Here is a 20,866-nt window from a genome sequence, read left to right as displayed (position 1 = left end):
CCGGACCTGCAAGGGGCGGGAATTTGCATTTGTGTTGGTGGTCACATTTTTATACAAAATTTATTTTCTTAGTCAAAATGTATTCGAATTTTGTTCACTATTTGTTCATTTTAACTTCAGGTATTTGAATAACTCAGTCAATCAGGTTGACTTCAAACAGTGTATTTCAAGTGACAGTCGTTCATTTGTTTAGTTACAGGAATTTGGATATTTGTTGTTTGTTCTAAGCAAAGATAAATTCCTTGATTTTCTAAATTATTTAAGTATATTTGTTCATAATGAATTTTATAGTTCTTTACAAATAACAAACATGATATCCAATTTATTTTCGTAATTTCGTCCTACATCTTGGGATATTATTATTATTATTTTTTTTTACTTCTTATTTTTTTATTTTATTTATTGATTTATTTGTTTTGTTAATTGATCTGTTGCAGTATGTGTTTTTCTCATGCATTTACATCCAACAAGGTTGTTCAGAGGATATAGATTTATGCAGGACCAGACAAAAACACATTAAGAAATCAATGGTAAAGGAAAACTATTGACCAAACTTTACTATAAACGTGATGACTTTTCACTCAGAATTGTCAACTTTCCTTTCATCTGTGGCAACATCCCGTCAACACCTGCGTTTGGAGTGTTCATAATATTACTCATACTTTATGCTAGAGCTTGCCGAAACTACGCACACTTTTTGTATCGCGCTAAAATTCTAACAAATAGGCTTCTGGAACAGGGTTATGTTGCTGCAATATTGAAGTCTTCATTACCGAAGTATTATGGTCTGCAAGTGTTTCTCGAAAAGCAGATAACGCATACCCTACCGGTGAATCTGGTCCATGCTCCCAGTTTTTAATGGAGTCCGAGTTGCTCATTTGCTTTTATTACTTTGTAAGTATGATTTTAGTTACTTTATGTTCTTTGTTTTGTATGTCTGTTTTCAATGTCTGGTCTTTGTCCCTGGATTACAATCTTTTGAAAACCGCTATAACCTTGGTTCCCTGATTTTAATTTCAATATAAAAATAAAATGCATTCAAACGTAATATACTCTATACTCAACCATACCAGGTATTTTAACATAACCACATTAACTTACCAGTATAGTAAATTGTTCCGTTTTTTGATTCATCACTTTGTCTAAATTATGCTGTATAACCTCACACATCGGTGGTTTAGATAATTCAAAGGAGAAAACAAACAATGATGTTTAAAATGTTTTGAAAAATTCGGGTATAAACAACTTTAACTAGTATGACTTATTGTTAGATTGTTCAAGACATTCAGAAATGTATTTGATAATACCTAGATAATGACCATTTCTACTGTTAGAAAAGAAATCGCCATATTTATCTTTTTTCTCGGATACCAAATTTTCTTTATCACTTGATTAATATAACGCTTAACAGAAATCGCTTCGCGGACTATTCTGCGTAAATCGAACCAAATTTTGTTTTACAAAATTATATGTTTAGATACGAGATCCTAAATATTATTTAGTATCTGATCTATCAAAGTAAAATTGATGTTGATCAACGCATGCGAGGTTATTGATAAACGTTCAGGCAAATCGGAATAGGTATCAAACATACACGCCTAAAGAAATTGATAGGAGAAACGAATTCGAAGTGAAAGTAACCTTTATATTGATTTGGAATTGAAGTATGTAATTCATAAAATAAAAAAATAAAATAAAATAAAATATTTACAGTATCTAGTTGCAATACTATATCCTATCGACTATGAACATGTGTTGCACAATTTCCTATAAATGCCAGGCTATATTAGTGAAATCCATAAAACACACACACGCACGCGCGCGCGCGCATAGAGAGAAAAACAAAATACAAAGAAAAAAACAGAAAAAAAGTATAACTTTTTATAGATACACACAAAAGTACATTTGTGTTTAAAATATAAAGAGTGTAAAGATTTTTTTTTTGCATGGACAATTTACAAGTGTTGCTTATGCTACTTTCTTTTTATTTTATTTAAAACAATGCTTTGAAGCGTCAATTATAGTTGTTTATATTTGTTTGCAGTAATTAGTGTGATATCAGTACTAACTCAATACATTGTTTTGTCTTTGGCAGTAGACAAAGTCTAGAGTAAATCCTTCGACAAGACAGCATCAGAAATACCAAGACGTCAATACATGAAAGACAAGAACAACCATATAACTGAAATCTATTCCTTCAAAAATCTACACATTGGGTTATTTATTGCTTTATTAAATTATGGCACAAGGAATCCTTGTTGTGCACCTTTAGCCGGCAAATACTATACATATTCTTGGCTGACCGGGTGTAATGATGGGTGAGCATAATGAAGCTAGAAAATAAACAAAAAACAAATGAATTAAAACGATGTTTTTTTTTAAACTAATGAATTACCATATCACGCTTGAAGTAATATAAAATAAGGTAACAGTAAAATATCTAAACGTGTATTAACTGACACTGAAATAGTATCAAAATATGTTTATGCTAAAAAGAGAAAGGGATTAGGATTCTTGAAACAAATTCACATAGAGGTCAATGCGATTTATGTTAAACAAAATAAATACAACACTGCAGAAAATTAACTGACCACTAGTATCACTCTAGAGCTTGAAGTAATTATACATACAACTTGAACAGCCGCACCAAATATCACAAATATCCCCCGGACCACTCGTTGCATTTGTACATGATCCAATTTCCGTTTCTGAAAATGAAATAAAACTTAGAGATGTTACTTGTGGATCCAATTGTTGTAAATAGTGTTCATTGAAATATAAATCGTCTTTTATTGTTTATATTTAAAGAATGTGTTAATAATGTCAAATGATATGCTATATAAAATTTAGATTAACACCTTGGATGTAAAGAAGAATCCAGGCAGTTCAGTGAAATTTTCGATCTTTGTACAGATTTTTAACATCGTTTAACAGAGGCATGACCTGAAATATCGTCATTTATCAAATCTTCATCGGCTTCAAACCCTACAACTAACTTATAGAAAACCACACCAGGCGTTATCACAGTCACAGAAATGCGATGTTTGTACATATGATGGTGATCTCGCTCCATATTCGCTACAAACCTACCGACGATGCTGATCTGTCTGAGATTCAAAAACTACTTATTAACTTTATAGTATTAAAACTTACGTTTAGAGAATCATCAACCCTACTTAAAAGTTGCATGATTCCAGAATGTAAATAAAAAAGAAGAGTAGCGAACGGTTGATTGGAGGGAGCATAAAAAAAACTGGTCTGAAACTTGTTAGCCAGTTTAATGAAAATTAGCAGGTTGATCTTGTACCGTTGATTTTGCAAAGCACATACTTATTATAAATAAGATGAAAATGCACCACTCCTAAATATTTCTTTGATAACCCTTAAGCACAACTTAACAGTGACGAAATCCAGGTTGGACACTGAAAATTTACAGAGCATTAGAGTAGCTGCTGAACTCTCAATATAACCACAAAATTTACATTAGAGATTACATTTGTTATCAAAATTGTGTTTTTTCCTTCTAACCAGCATATACATGAGTCAATCCTTTCTTATAGTTACGATGGTCAATGTGGTTCTTGATTTCAACGCCCAAAAGTAGCCCCACTTCACAATCATGATTCGGCCAAATAAACCATTAGAAGACTCTGATAGGTTTTAAACCAAAATATATGGAGACTTTTGAAAGTGTCTTATTGTTACTGGTTAACATTATGTGATGTGTGTATAATCAATGCATTATATTAATGGGGAAAAATACACCTGATCTCATTTAAGACTGGCTTTCAGAGTGAAATTTCCAATGAATAGTAACATCTGAATACGAATAAGAAATTTGGTTTAAAAGTCAGTTACGATTTTCGGAAAGGGAAATAAATACAAGTTTACATTTGTGAAGTTTAATTGTAGTGCCACAAATCCGTTGTGCTTAACAGGAATGTAAATGCTAATGTTTGATTTGTGTCACGTTGATATATTATGTTAACATAAAACAAAACATAAGTATAAATACATTAACTCAGTTATTGTAAGCATATATATTATATCTTATAATATATTATATCTGCTGACTCGGGTATTTTAATATTGTGTCTGTTCATGATGAACGTCGAACTTATTCAGATTTCAAGTTTCGGAATACGTATTATCAGTGAGCTATGGTACTGCACGGGGACACTGCACCCTTAAATTTGTCAGCGATTCTGTGACAATAGCCAATTATTTCGGTTTTGAAATACTAGGTAGTTTTACATGTTGACAACTTCATAATGTTGTCTTAGTATAGGTACAGTATAAAACAATTTCTGCAGAAATAAAAAGATAAAGAATGGTCTATTGATTTTTAAAACAATTGGCTTTGAATAAAGTTTGTGTTGAATTAGTCACAATACCGGTAGTAAGGCTGTGATTAAAATTCCATAATCGGGTACTCAAAAACTCAAAAACAGATATCAGACATTGTTTTAGTGTGCATATGTATTGTACCCGCTAAACATTTAATTAAGAACTCATGTAAGTTTTTTATCGACCGCATCAACTTGGTGGTAGAATTTTCAATTTCAAAAACAAAACTAAAAATTAACTTAACGTGTCAAAATAAATGTAACTTTACTTGAAATGCTAAATACATGTATGGAAAAGACTCAGTGATTGACTGATTTAAAATGTACTATATATTTATTTCTATGAGCCAGTTAATCAGGTTATTCCTAAAAAAATAAAGCAGTGTTTGCAATTGACAAGAAAATCTGTCCGCTGTTTTTCTTCCGTTAATTTACTATTGCTTTATTGGAATGATTGTTTTATTGGTTAAAAGTGATAAAATTTAGACTCGTGGTAGAAGGTGTTGACTTAGATCTTTCCCTTTCCATTTCCTAAAAAAAGAGGTTTAAGAAAATCATATACGCGAATTCATTATTAATACATGTACCTTCATTCGCGGGATTAAGACTCACTTATATGCACTAAATTTATATTATTTAAGAATTGGCAATAATAAACATTGTGTCCATTGAATATACACATGAGAAATTTATGTTATTTTTCAATAGACACATTTTTTATGATTGCCAATTCTTATAAATTAATTAAAACATATTTTTATCTTTGGACATGAAAAAAGTAACTCTGAATTAACTGAATAGGGGCGTGTCAATATTTTTTTATCCATTGAGATATAACAAAATTATTTTAACCAATCAGATTACCGTATTTATCTGAAATTAATTCATAATCTAATGATATAAACAATAGTATTTAAATGGGTTTATGATAAAACTACAAGTATTTCCGATTTAACTGCCTGGACAGTTTTGAACCTCAGAAAAATGGTGGATGTCGTTGAATTAATGAATGTACAATCAAGTAAACATGATCGGAACAATACCTCGAGTGAGCATGCGCGGAAGCGTATTATAACACACAGACCAATGACGGTCTCCGAATTGGGATATTTTCACAAAAATTCGCGTTTTCTGTAGAAAAAATATTGTTTCAAATTTAGGAAGTACCCAACACTACATATATACCATATATCATACATATATGACCTTGTATGGTTTCAGAGGATCTGCGGCTCAAAGAAATCGGTCGCCTCCTTAAATAGTATAGATTCCCAGTACTTCCATGTATGAGTCCGTCTGTGCAATTCGGGGGTACTCAAAAAGATAATATCTTAGTATGAAAAGTATCGAAAGAGTGCAACAATATCATTTGTTGATTTCAAATACAGAGTGATCTAAATGGCTCCACGTTTTTCCCTGGAGTACTTATAAATCAATCATTGCTTCCTACGCGATCTGTCGCATTAGGATCTATAAATGCTAATTTCTTCGAGTTATGTTAATTTACGATGTATTCTGTTAATTTAGTGGACATCTTTTTAGGACACATTTATTTCGATGAATACTCCATATAAGGCAATATCAAGTGATATCATAGGAAATCTTCTTTAACCAGTCGTTTAAGCCAGCTCGTGCTTCGTTGGTACTGACTACAAACATGGCTCCCGAAATTTAACAAAAACTTGGCAGATGAGATACAAAGGAGACTTGCATTCGATTACCCTTAACATCCTCTTAATATAAGGTAAAATATTGGATTTTTAGTTTTTGAAATGAAGCAATTTACAATTAAAACAACGGTTACTAGTGATTTAATATTGAATCATGTACATGACAATCACAGAAAAAAAGGATTTTAGTGTTGTCTGTTATTCTGTAGTCATTTGGATCCAATACATTAAATGCAGACTTAATTCGTCTAACTCAGGTATTATAACGTTTAGAAAGGGGATTTCATATACGAATTCCTTGGGGGTTTTTTTGTTTTGTTTTTATGTGTTTTGTTTTGTTTTTTTTTTTTTCGTCAAAAAATTATGACAATCATCAAACGAATTAATACTATTCATGTGATTTGAATAAATAATTCACAAATCAACATAACATGTTTTTAAACTAAGAAAAAATTAATGAAATTGAAATAATTCCAAAAAAAAATTAACTATAGAATCGTTTTGCATGATGAGAAGTAGCTACGTAAGACCAATTAAATTTCAAACGAAAATGAAACAAAACTGTTTCTGACCTAGAAAATAAAACAAGTAAAATAGATGGGTTTAAAACAATCACATCCTCTCTGATAATTCCAAAGGCTTATGTACCTCAGGTATCAAAAGTTACCTGTTACGTAATGGTCACAACTCAACATAACAAACAAACAAGATGACTAATTGCATATGTACACTTTTTTTGAAGTTTGAAATCAAACTAAGAAGCATACAATATCACAATATAATTTGGGAATTTACTTTCATGATTTGACCTGCCTACGACGACCACGACAATTGGTACCTCACGAACAATAGTACTTTATAAAGTTAATATAAATTAATATTCTAAATGTACTTAATAATTTTTTTTATAAAATTCTTTATATAAAATTGCATATTTGTATACACTTAATTTCCAATATTATATACCTGTAAAATTTCAACATAATAATTCAATATAATATAACTTATAAGGAATCAACATAAGGCATCCAACCTACATATAAAAAAGAAATGTCATCAAAATCGCTTGCTCTCTCGAGAAGTCATGCTTGTTGGGATTTAGCTTTTACAATCCTTAAGTTGAATTATCAGTTTAAGGGACAACAGTATTTTTATTACTTAATAATCAATTCCTTATGATGAATAACCTTTCAATAGGCTATTTAAGGGTAACATGGACAGACGAGCGGACAAAGCAGACAGATTAAAAGAGTAGATTAATTTCGAATATATTCAGACTATTTTGCAAAGGCAAGGGGTACATGTAATAACAAAAGTTCAACAGATAAAAAAAATGTCTCTGCTTCTATCAATAAGTCAATACTGCTGCTTGTTTTGTATCACTGAGAGTGACTTTAAATCATAGCTATAACAGGTGGCTTATCATTTATTTCTTCTGAAATCTTAAAATTATATTTTACGATCTATGTTTGTTATTTACTTTATCGGAAGTATGGTACTTTGTTTCATTGATTGATATTGTTTGAATCGTTTTTGACGAAACCCCTTTATTTACCCGGAGCTGTTATATATATTATTGCGCTCTACTATTGGATTACCGTGACTTGCATGCCACATTCGAATTATTTCACTGCTAAATCTACGGTATATTTTACCGTTATCATGAACTGCAATGTCATACCATGAAACAAGAAAAAAAAGCAAATAACAAAGAAATAACAAAGCAAAACCAACAAAATAAATAAAACAACAAAAACACACAATAACAAGCAAACAAAAAACAAAAAACAAATGTATAATAGAAAATAATATCTGAATACTAGACAGCAAATTGAATTGACAAATATGGAATTAAGCATCATACCCGATCCTCCTTCTGCTATCGGTGTAAGCAATTTTCCCTGGGCATTTCGACAGCATTTGTTATCTGATGGGCACGTGGCTGAAGTTTTGCATTGTATCTGTGCACAAACCTTTGACCGGAGAATCATCAGAGTGATTCCAATAAGAAACTATATAAATTGAAAAAAAAGATAAAAATCTGAAATACATATTGAGTCTTCAAGTAATTCAAAAACGATAATCTTGCGTAACAAATTCGAAAACAACATTTACAAACAATTTGTAAATACGGGATACTCATAAAACTTCATATCAAACCAAAAAACTGATAATTCCGAGTTTCAGGATTGACGTCATCACTACAGAAGTTTTATGGTCGTCATCATGAAATCATGGATTGTTATGGTGTATCCATCTGCACTATGAAAACGGATTTATTCAACGGGTCATAGTTTTCCTTTCCTCGTTTGTCTACCCCGGACTTGACTTTTTATGAGCAACTCGGTTTGTGTTGCAGAGAAAAGCAGAGGACGCTTAACCTACCGGTGCACCTGGTCCATGCCCCCAGTTTTTAGTGGAGTCCGAGTTGCTCATTTGATTTTGTCACTTTGTATGTATGATTTTTATGACTTTATATTCTTTGTTGTGCTTGTTTGTTTTCCATGTCTGGTTTTTGTCTCTGGATTACATTATTTTGATTACCGCTATAACCTTGGTTCCTTGATTACTCTTTCAATAAAACACTAGACCTCCCAAAATCAGATAATATTGTTATGTATAATATTAACACGGAATGTTCTCAATGTTTGAATTATTATGACCTACCGTAAATAGATGCAGATTCATGTCCTTGCTGGTTAACAGCATATACACAGTGTAGATGCTTGAAGTACTCTAACCTGGTAGATATAGTTATTCTTGTAAATATGTCAATGCCAGAATTGTCATGTTTAGACATCAATTTACTTTTTTTCAGTCCGTATGCTCTGGCTTTTTTTATCAACCTGTAGTTCTTAAGTAGCTGTCTTTGTAAGAAGCATGCAAAATTTGAAAAAAAATGATACACCCTGAAAAAAGTTCTATATCTTTTGTAATCAATTTGTTCTATGGGTCTATGAGAGAGTAATCAAGGGAACCAAGGTTATAGCGGTAATCCAAAGAATGTAATCCAGGGACAAAGACCAGACATGGAAAACAGACAAACACAACAAAGAACATGAAGTTACTAAAACTAAAATCATACATAGCTGTCGTTGTAATAAGCTTGCAAAATTTGAAAAAAAAACTGGGAGAATGGACCAGGTGCAGCGGTAGGGTAAGCGTCCTATGCTTTTCAAGAAAACCGACCGAGTAGCTCATAAAAAGTCAAGTCCGGGGTAGACAAACGAGGAAAGGAAAACTATCTATACTATGCAATGTGTAAATATAGATCTCTTCAGAGATAATCAACATTGAAAATCCGATTCTATTGTATTTGAGTGGCATTTACAGAGTTATATTCCTTAATTTTGAAATTTACAGTGCATTCTATATAATTGGTTATCTCCTAAAAATACGGGATTTATGAAAAACTGAATGTTAATTTCTCTTTACTCTGGATATTCCAACAAAATATCCAAAAAAATATATATAAAGGCTTTCTATCCATGAGTCACTTTTCGCATGATTCTTATCTGGAGTGCTACTTAATTATACATGAAATATACTCAACATCTGTACATATTGGTTGCACATTACACATACATTCCTTTGCCAAGGATACGATTATGTTGTATTAAATGGTTCTGCAAAAATTGTAAACAAAACAAAACATACAAACAAGAAAAAGATACGAAACAGTTACATGTATAACGATGATAGATATGGTGTATATGTCAAAGAGACGACACACCCACCGAGACGAAAATGTAAGTACAATGCTAGCCATTGGTGTACAATGAACAACAATGAGGCGGATTTAAAAAAAAAAAACTTTAGTGCGATCATAGCTCTCCCCCTTTGAAATATGACTCATTGGAAACAATATTTTACAATCAGACACGCCTGAAATCCAGTTGAAAAAGGTCTTGTAACAACGGAAATGAAGAAACTGAATATAAATTATACAAATGTACAAACCAAGGACTTCTAGCAACTAACTTCAATTAACTTTGTATTTAATTAAAATAACATCTATTTTAGAAATAATTGTGGCTGTCTATTTACATATACGTATTTGCTAATAGGGCAATATCTCAGCTATAAAGTTTTAATTATCATATTCGTGTGATGTTTTGGTCGGTTTCACTTAAACTCAGATAACGCATACACTGTGGTATTGTGAATCCCCAATATTATGTATAACTGACATTCTATCTTTAATAATGACTTTGCTTCATTGTTCGATTTAACATCATTATGGAACAATGCATGTAATGAATGTTCAAAAGCATACTCGTACCTCCTGCGCTTTTCTGATGGATAGTTAAGAAAAAGAAAATTATAAACTTTTTATTCAACTGCTGTTATGTTTTTCTACACTTAAAAGATAACAGTTAATGAACTAGAAATGAAATATATATTTCCCTTAAAAAAACGTCTATCTATCCAATCGGTCTACCTCCTCGTTCCCTTACGACTCATTGCTATACTGACCATTATCTAATGAGACATACACGTTAAACGATTACATCCTTTTATTTCCCTTCTTCCGTAATAGCATTGCTGTATTGACCGTTGTCTATTTCTTATGGACTATGTTCGGAACAAAAATTAGATGTTACATTGATTTTTGACATCCGTTGTTCTTAATGTGAAAAGCACGTGTATCAAAACTGATACTTCTGGGGTTCTTCTTGATGACCTGCGGCGATTTTTATACTGAGAATTAATCGAGTATTGATTTTTTCCATAAAATGTCTCACAAATTCGAGAGTACAAGTTATTGCTCTACCAAAACGTCTCAAAATTGGTATCACTCCATAAATAATTTATTTTCCACATATTATGGAAAACTAATTTGAATGAAAAAAAAATAAAAATAGTACCCCCTCCCCCTGAAAACTGATCAAGGAATCAAATACAATTCTTTTTCACAGCATACTGACATCGTAAAACTCAAATTTTAGGCATTCATCAATGAGATAATCCTGAATTTGATCAATTCACACTCTTATATTCTCCTTCGAATGTAACCAATTTTTCAAAATCATAAAGGAGAATTTCTGATTTTTTTCTATATCGCCCGTTATTTTTTTCTTCATACCGAAGTTATTTTACAATGGTAAAGATTTACCAAGGTGACCAAAATTCTGGCGGAAAAAGAATGTAATCCATGGACAAAAATAAAACATAGAAAACAGACAAACACAACAAAGAATATAAAATAACTAAAAAAACATACAAAGTAACAAAAATATGTTCACCAATAGGATTAGGGTACTCTAATTTTCTAGAAACACCCACCGAGTTGCTCATAAAAAATCAAATCCGCGTTAGACGAAAGATCTCTATTAGTAATTGTTAAAACTGTCAATGAAAAATGCATTTTGAAATTTGGTTTTAAGATGGAATGATATAAAAAGTTCTTTAAAATCCCAATAAAAATATGACTCAGTTACTAGTAAAAAGAGTAATCTTATGGTTATCATAACAATTGAAAAATATACAACTACTAGTTCACTATCAACCTAAACAGCTTACAAAAAAGTAGAGGCTATTAAAAGAATGATAGCAACCAAAACCATTTCAAAATCGCGATCTTCGAAACAAAAATACAATATATTGGTAAAATTACTGAAAATCGGTAATTCTTAAATTTCTTTTATTCCTTGCATTGCATATGGTAGAAACTCTCGGTGATGGATTTGGTTTCCTCTTTCGACAGTTTTGGTTTTCAGTACTTTTGTATACAACTAATATTTTGATTATGATCTTCCTACATATTTGATTTTTTATGCTGCTGATGAGATGTTACCCTTTGAAGCACGTGTACAGAGTATCGAAATTTACAATATCTAAAACTGGTATTTTTTGTATTTAATATTTATTCTTCTTTGGGATATATATGCGTATAAGTTGGACATCTATGGTAGACAATATGGTCGAGACATAAAGATCTTCATATTGAATGCGAGAAGACCGTGTGTATAGTGTATGTATGCTACATATATAAGCTTCCATTTTCGTTTATATTTTGTCAAACTTTAATGGGATTGAGGTAACATTCTTTAGTCTAAATGGGTTTGAGTAAGTTTGAATCTGCACTAATATGGCCAAAAAAGCTAAGATACTGTATAAATGTTTTTTTAAATTAATAAAATACTTTTTCAAGTGTATTTAAAAACAATTGCCATACACGTGCAATGGGAGAAAATACAAAATTCCGGAAATCCCTTTTCTACGAAAAGGTCATTACTGTCACCATTCACAATGAAAATGAGCAGATATTTTGTATAGTTTAATAATGAAAACACTATTAACCCTAGTTTATTTGCTTAGTTTCGATGTGCATATGTATTGTACCCGCAAAACAATTAATTAAGAATTCATATTGGTTTTTTATCGACCGCATCAACTTGGGGTATACTCTTCTGTTAGACAAAGCTAACAAGACTTATTTGGTTTGATGGTAGTCGTCGCAAGATGAAACGGCTTAATATTCTTTAAACTAAAGGTGGATTTCCAATGGTGACCGATCCATTCAGTTGTATGTGGGGAGCTTTTATTCCCGGACATGGAGCACGGGAGTATTAACGCGATGTAGACTACATATATTTTAACATGTAAAATGTTCATGGGAATGGTGTCATTTTCTTCAGGTTCTAAAAGTGAAAAAAAAAACACCTTACATCTCCTGAAACGTGTAACATTCCCATTTTAGCGTGCTTCGTGAGGGTGTATCGTGTGCTTCTAGGCGTGTTACGTGGGATCGTGTACCGTGCAGCGTTGGCGTCGTGTGCGTGTGCCTTTCGTGTGTTCACTTCGTGCGTCGTTCTTCGTGTATCGTGAAACGTTCTTCGAGCAATGGTTCTATATTCTATATTTTTTTTAACTAATGCGATACCATCTTATTGGTCTAAAACAATAATATTGCATAGTTCATGTAAAACAAATGTCCATTTTATTATACATGGTACATATCGCAAACATTTTCATTAATCTCTGAGTATGAAATATTGACATTTCATAAAATTAAGGTAAGATATACTCAATTTTTAGATAATAGAGTGTTTTTGACTGATGCGATACCATCTTATGTATCTAAAAAAAGACAATATTGCATTGTTGTTATGAAAGTGTCCATTTTTATTATACATGGTAAATTGCGAAAACATTTTGACTGGACTGGCAGTGTGAAAAATGTGAAATTTCGTAACATTATACTTAATATGTAGATAAAAGAGAAGTTTTGGCTTATGCAATACCATCTTATTACTCTAAATATAAAAAAGTAATTTGTATGCTAAAAATGTCCATATTAGTTGTATATAGATCATTGGGAACACATTTTCCTTGTTGCAGGAGAATAAAATTACCACAATATCCTAACGTATTGGTAAAAAGTACTCTTTTTTAAAATAATTTAACTAATGGGATACCATCTTATTTGTCTAAAAAAAGAAAATGTTGCATTGTTGATATGAAAAAAAATCCATTTAATTTTATATGATTCATTTCAAAAAGATTTTGACTGGACATGTAATATAAAAAAATGAAATTTCATAAAATTCGTGTAAAATATGCTCAATTTTAAGATAAAAAGAGTACTTTTTGCTTATGCGATACCATCTTTTTGCTCTAAATATGAAGAGGAAGTAATTTGTATTAAAGATTTTCATTCCTACATCTATAAAAGCCCTCCATTTGTGGTTATGAAGTTCTTCTCATATTCTTTATATTGTTCTGTCAGATTTATTCTATATACCAATTTAATCCTTATTTTTTCCTCTTTGTTGGACGTACTCGGCGTACGTGCGGCCTTATATTATTTTGCATGAAATTTGTTTTTTCACGAATTCTTCACGTTCTTGAATCGCGTCGTTTTTAATTTGATTTACGCCACTGGATCCTAAAAAGACGACCCGCACAATGCAAATTCCGAAAAACGGATAGTTTAAAAATAAGATTTCTCTATAATTAACAGACTGAAATTTGTCAAACATAAGCCCACTCTCTGGATCTACCTATGTATTGAATAATATTGAATATTGAATACTACATCAACGTTATGCAAATCAAATCGTGTTTCTATTATTTTCTCTTAAACCTTTAAGTCAAATGGACTAATGGCTTTTGTTATAATTTCGTAAGTAAATGAATGCACTTATAAATCCATGGCAGATCAAACACTGGACAGATGATATGTGTTTTTGGACCATTCATGTAAGCGTCGTCACACATTAGTCTTGTGTATGTGATGTACAATGCCCTAACGTACTGTCCTCTCGGTAAAATCGCATGTATATTTTAGAGGCAGATCCTGAGATTGAATTTGAAGCCATTATTGGTCCTAATATAAAAATACATGAAATTAACACTTTTTTTAAAACATGAATGGTCCCAATTTTCAACCCCAGCATACGCTAAGTTTTTGTCGTATAAAAGAAACCTGACTCCTCAAGGCTAAGGCAAAAGTACACTCTAATTGTTTTCCCTGCCATTCAGGATACACTTTTGTAAGCACAATTAATAGATTGCATTTCCAACCCGAAAAAAGGCTAGGGGTCGGAGGTTATACCCCCGCTATGAAAGAGGCTTGACAATGTATCATGAATTAGAGAAAAGCTCTACATTGATTATCAGTTGTATGTTCAACCAGTAGACAATAATAACACCGTGTTCAACTCGCAACCTAACTCAATCCGCGACAGAGAGTGACTGTAGATCAGACATCACCAAAGAGCATATATCCCAGAAGTCATCACCGAAAAAAGACCCAGACAAGGCTAGATAAGTACACGGTGCAAGAGGGCATTCCTCGACAGAAAATGATGAAGTGCAAAATACCACCAATGGACAACCTTACATTGAACAATTAAAGTATTGTTTTCTGAATGTATGTGGACTGAAAGAGAAATTGCTATATCCAGAATTTAACTAATTGTTAGTTTTTTTCTGGTGTTTGTATAAATGTTATGGTGAGTCAAAACTAACTGATTTAGATTAAATTAAGTTACCTAAAGGTCTATCATATGTAGTAAAAACAGACAAAAGTAAATAACCACCGGGTCGTATCATAGTAATCTATAAAATATTTAAGGATAAACATATTAAATTTCATTCCATGGAAAGCTGATTCATCTAAACAAATAATATTGCTAAATTCTGATGTATTGATTGGATGTGTTTACATTTCACCTGAAAATTATATTTACTCTTTCAAGAAGCTTTTGAAGATCTGCAAAGTGAAATGCAAGACATATGAAAATATATGTATGATAATAAAACGTTGTATAGAAATGATATACCTTTACTCAAGTGACAATATTTACAGGTAGACCTAACAATTCGTAAATACCACTACAAACACGAGAACTTTAAGCTCTATTTTAATGATATGTGTTCGGTTCGGCGTAAAACATTTCACAAAACTCGGGGGCGATAAGGTTTTGAAAAAAAAAACGGTAAAAATAGAAATGATATGCGTAAAGCGAGCAAGGAATATAAAAAGCAGCGCTTACCAAAGCATACAGCGACATTCAGCATAAAGCAGCCAATGAATTATGAGAAATTTCAGAGAAAGATCCAAAATTAATTTGGAAAATTAAAATAGTCTAAATAATAACAATAAACAAATTCAGGTGATGATATTTCTATAGAATCCAACTCTGTATGATCTCTTCAAAAATCTAAGTGAGAGTAAAAATGTATATACTGATCAGGGTTCCGACTTTGAGGATAACGTGGAAAGTATTTTAAATGAATATATTAAAAGTACTATTGAATGCTTCATGCCAATATATCTAATTAAAGTATTCAATTTAATTTTCAATACTGGTATTTTCCCGAAAGCTAGCTAAAGGGAATAATAGTAACAATATATAAGAAAAAAGGTTCAAAGTCTTATCTTGATATGTATAGAGACATTACGCTAACTTTGTGCTTCGGGAAAAGTTTATTTCTACTATGCCGAATAATGGGTTGAATGAGTACGCGGATTATGTCAATTTGATTACAAAATCACAAGCTGGATGTAGAAATGGGCATTCCACTGTCAATAATATTTAATGTAATCCATAGTATGTATGAAAACACTAATCGTGCATTAAAAAAGATTTCGAATTTTTCTACATCAGACATTGGTGTAAAGCATGGAGAAAACTTGTCTCCTTTTTTATTTACCCTAATTCTGAATTATTTGGAAGATTTTTTTTACAGAAAACAGTTTTTGGACCATTTCTGGTGTATGTCAAGAGTCTTCTGATGTATGTCAAGGGTCTTCTGATGTATGTCAAGAGTCTATAGGAATATTTGTAAAATTGGTTATTATTCTTGGTGATAATGATACAGCATTATTATCAGAGAGCGTAAATGACGTGCAGGAGTGTTTGACATGGTTTGAAAGATACTGTAATCATTGGAAGCTAACAGTGAACAAGAGTAAAACAGAAAATGTGGTTTTCAGTAAAAAGAAAACAATATACAATCACAAATTCAAACAAAGAAACGATATTGATATTGTAGACACTTATTTATTCTTTGTTATTAAGTTATAATGGAAGTTTTCACAAAGCAAAGAAAAGGTTGTGTGACCAAAGCCAAAATGTCCTTTATGATTTGTCTGCAAAAAATCAAAACACCAATAAATGATGCATGTGTACTACATCGTGTACTACGAGAAGGAATGACCCGGCCAGCGAAAGCTAGATTTTTTATGCCTAGCTGGCCGAGTGGTCTAGGGCGCTGGATTTTGTGCAAGCGGTTCTGCCATAGATGTCACAGCGGTACGAGTTCGAGTCCCGCAGAGGGAACGACAAACAATTTGCATCACAAATTTGATAGTTCTAACATCGTTGGCAATTTTTCAGACCTTTCTGTACGTTAACATATCTTCTCTGTATCAATTTGATCCGATGGAGCAGTGTAGCGAATAGAGTAGTTACATTCTGAGACGTATACATGTATAACGTTTCCTGATTATCAATTTTTGAAATAGATAATTATTCTATGAAGATTTCTAGTCGAGAATAACGACAGGAAACCTTTTTATAGAAGGTTTAATTTCTTATTATAATTTTCGCTACAGTTGGTACTTCGACGCGAGGAAAATGACGATTGTTAATTAGAGAACTATTGCTAGATGTATGATAAAAAACGTTGGATATTCAAATTTTGACAACATATTCAAATATCACATAAGAAAAATACCTTTTGAAAAGAAGGCACTGTGAGGGTCAATGTTCAGACAATTACCTTTTTCGTATATACTATTTTTACTAGAGTTCCTGAAGTGTTATTTTAGCTAAGTGATGACCGAGGTTTAAATTATATACACTGTTTATATATATTGCACTTGGTCAAATATTGTAATATTGCCCTGATAATATCAGTTCGGTAATTTTGTTATGACCTCTATATTTATAATAAATGGCACAATATGACTATTTGGTTTTCGTTTCACATTGCTTAAAGAAGTTTGGATTATTTTTTTCAACTAAAACATCAGAAATTATTTTTTATTATTTTTCATCCATTCCTGTACACAATCAAATGAGTCGTTTTGAAAACATGTTAATCTATTTTCCAGGTTCATTATGATCATGTTATGCCTTGGACATCGATAGAATAATAAAATGAAAGGAAAATGTAAAACACGGATCTTTGTCTGGATATATCAACTAAGTTAAGGTGCGACACATTTCGATACAAGTTACGCTTACCCTACCGGTGCACCTGGTACATGCTCCCAGTTTTTAGTGGAGTCCGAGTTGCTCCTTTGCTTTTGTTATTTTGTATGTATAATTATAGGTAATTTATGTTCTTTGTTGTGTATGTCTGTTTTCCAAGCCTGGTCTTTGTCCCTGGAGTACATTCTTTTGATTACCGCTATAATCTTGGTTCCATTGATTACTTGTAAACCAAGTTTATTTGTGTTTACTTTGTCAGCTGATCTGAATAACCTGCACTATGCTTTTCGGTCTAATTTACTTCTGTTTACTTTTACTTGATGTTTTACTTTTTATTTTTTTTTACATCGTTTTATAAAATATGTAACTTCGGGTTGATATATTGTCAAATTTATTTTCATGTTTATTATGAATGTGTATTACCTAAATTAATCATAAACCCGAGAACAGAGAAATATAGAAAACGAGTCTGATATTCAAGGCTTCAAAGCAAATGTAGCATATTCAAATATATATATATCAAACCGTTTACATACATAAACAATCGTGTCATTACACTACACCAAGGCCAAAACTCTCTGTTTGTTTTAATAATATATATAGAAATCTAACATCAGGGCAATATCCTTTTTGTATTTCAATACTCGGTATAACAGTACAAAGCTATTGTTACAAAATTTATTGTTATCGAAGTACTTATTCTTGATGATAATTCAACAAATTGTCGGTTAAAGACCCGTGGGCCTTTGTCTAGTTATCATCAGAAATTCCACATTGGTTTTGTATTACTTTCATGTTTAAGATCTGAGGGTAATTCCTCAGGCGAAAAAATGTAAAAATGAGATGATGATTTAAAAGGATTTTTTTTATATCAGAAAACTATAGAAAAATTTAATTTATTTGATGCTTCTATTCAGCATGAATCTTATACTACAAATGGTATATATTGAAAATTAGGGTTACAACAAAATTAACGAACACTAATCCGATTCATAATCAAGTCAAGTCAAACATAAATATTATACCTCCGGTGCAGCTGGTACTGCATTAGTCCTGACTTGGTAGAGGCACTTCGGACAGGCTAGTGGGTTGAATCTAAGTTTTAGAGCGCCAAACCTTCTTTTTCTGTTGCACCGTGACTATACCTGTGGTGTTTGGAAAACATTTGCATGATATTGTCATAATCGGTAAATAAGCAGCGAGTACAAAGAACATTTAAAAACAAAAAGGAATCATTAGTCATTGTTTTAGAAGAAACTAATATCTAAAAACGAATTTAGGAAGAGCTCTTTTCAGGAGCATATTTTCTCATACCCTATTTATGGCGTTCAAGGAAATCGGAGTAGTTAGTACTTCCTCTAGCGTAGCGAATCAATTGTGAAATATGCAGAAGATGAAGGATATTGCTGCACAGATAAGGAATATTTATGATAACAAATTTAAACCGTCTCTTTTATCATAAATCTTAGTGCTGAGATGACCACTGTTGTCAATTCGCGATGTAGGTAAAAAAAAAAATGCAAGACAGGCTGTTTCTGTTGTCTCGTTTATTTGGTGGATATATTGACGATAACCATTTACCAAACGAAAGGGACTTAACATTTTAAACTGATTAAAATATATCAAGTTTTGTTTCATAGTAAAGTAATCAGACATTAATGGGGGAGGCAAATTCAAATTTAGAAAAAAATACTGTAAGTAAAAATTGGAATGTTCTATCAATCAGTTATATATATATATAATTTAATGTGGCAGATCTGTTTCTAACGAATGTTTTTTTTTTTTCTAATATGTGTATAACAGCACTTAATGATCGCATTTGCTATTTCCTTTGTTGACAGAGTTAATTTTAATTTTTCAGAATAAATGATTTAATGACACACGCTTTGGGATGATGGAAATTTGATTTTTAACAAAGGCTGTTCAACCGACACATATTTGAGTTTTGTGTTCGAATAATTTAAAAACTATTTTGATGTACAACAAAGAAATAATGAAACGATGGTATCAATGTTTTTTTCAAGGGAAGTTAGTGACTTATTCTTAGATTCTGGTTGCCATAAAGACCCCTTTAGAAAACAAATATTACTAAAAATGAGTAAGCAATATACTATGACTTTCATAGCCAGTTGACATCACTATAACGTCGTCTGTGTACTTTACAACTGAAAATAGAAATATATTCAAGATTAATTGTATTACAAAGCGTGTTTTGAAAATGTTGTACCTGTAATTTCTGCCCATCAATATTCAGATTAAGATTTTTAATAAAGATTTTTATTTTTCATTGTTTTCTTTGTTTGACCTATTATCATATGCAGTACTTGAATCTGGGGGGGGGGGAATAATAATGCAATTATTATTTATACGAAACATGTCTAAGGCAAATTCAGAATAAACCGAAAAAACTGGCATCGATTTCACAAAAAGTCGTAAGTCATCATTTAGAGGAGCTTTTTTATTAATCATGTTGGCATTCCAATGGGCACTAATTGTGCTCCTCATCTAGTCGATTTGTTTTTATATTCATACGAGACTGAATTTCTTAAGAACGTCGTAAGGAATAAAAATTTAAAGGATGCTAAATCTTTTTACTCAACATACAGATATATATACTGATGGTGTATTTAATATTTAATATTTTAATTGTTTGTGTGGAATTGGTCATATAATTATTTTTTTAAAGAAACATGTCTAAGGCATATATAGAATAATTCTTTTAGACCACAATTTTGGTCGATTTGCTAAATGATTAGAACGCGATTTATTGGGCATGGTTTGTGTGAGTGTCTGTGTTTGTGTAAATTACTGTCCACCTGAATCATGTAAACAAACACAATTAGCATTACAGTGTGTATCAGCTGTTTTGACTTATTTCAGTAGCCTGAATTAACATCAAATTAATATTTGATAAAGATAGTAAACGTACTATTTAATGAAAAAAATATATTTTATAAAAATCACTTTCACTCATAATCAGTAGCATTCGCCACGTGCGCCCTAATGTATGTTACCGAACAATAACAATCATCAATGAATGAATCATTGTGCCTGTCCATGTGTGCACACACATATAGAATATATATTACGAAAAATTACTATAAAGATTAAGATAGAGAGGGTAGTGGGACATCTAGTTTTCGAATTGTAACGAAAAGAATACATTTCAAGGATAGCAAAT

General features: G+C 31.5%; 1 protein-coding gene across 1 annotated transcript; it reads right to left on the bottom strand.

Annotated features, from left to right (window-relative positions):
• Positions 1-2,212: 2,212 nt before the first annotated feature.
• On the bottom strand, positions 2,213-8,771 carry LOC148598606 (uncharacterized). The gene is made up of 4 exons (XM_088561573.1): positions 8,684-8,771; positions 7,881-8,028; positions 2,631-2,708; positions 2,213-2,333 (listed from the first exon to the last, which is right to left on the bottom strand). The coding sequence occupies exons 1-4, from the start codon at positions 8,723-8,725 to the stop codon at positions 2,269-2,271; spliced, it is 333 nt and encodes a 110-aa protein (XP_088417699.1). The 5' UTR covers positions 8,726-8,771; the 3' UTR covers positions 2,213-2,268.
• Between the last annotated feature and the right edge of the window lie 12,095 nt (positions 8,772-20,866).

The sequence above is a fragment of the Perna viridis genome, chromosome 14, assembly GCF_037379345.1.
Source record: "Perna viridis isolate PV_CMFRI_1.1 ecotype Kerala chromosome 14, ASM3737934v1, whole genome shotgun sequence".
Lineage (NCBI taxonomy): Eukaryota > Metazoa > Mollusca > Bivalvia > Mytilida > Mytilidae > Perna > Perna viridis.
The sequence above is the reverse complement of the archived record's forward strand: the minus strand, read 5'-3'. Positions and strand labels throughout refer to the sequence as shown.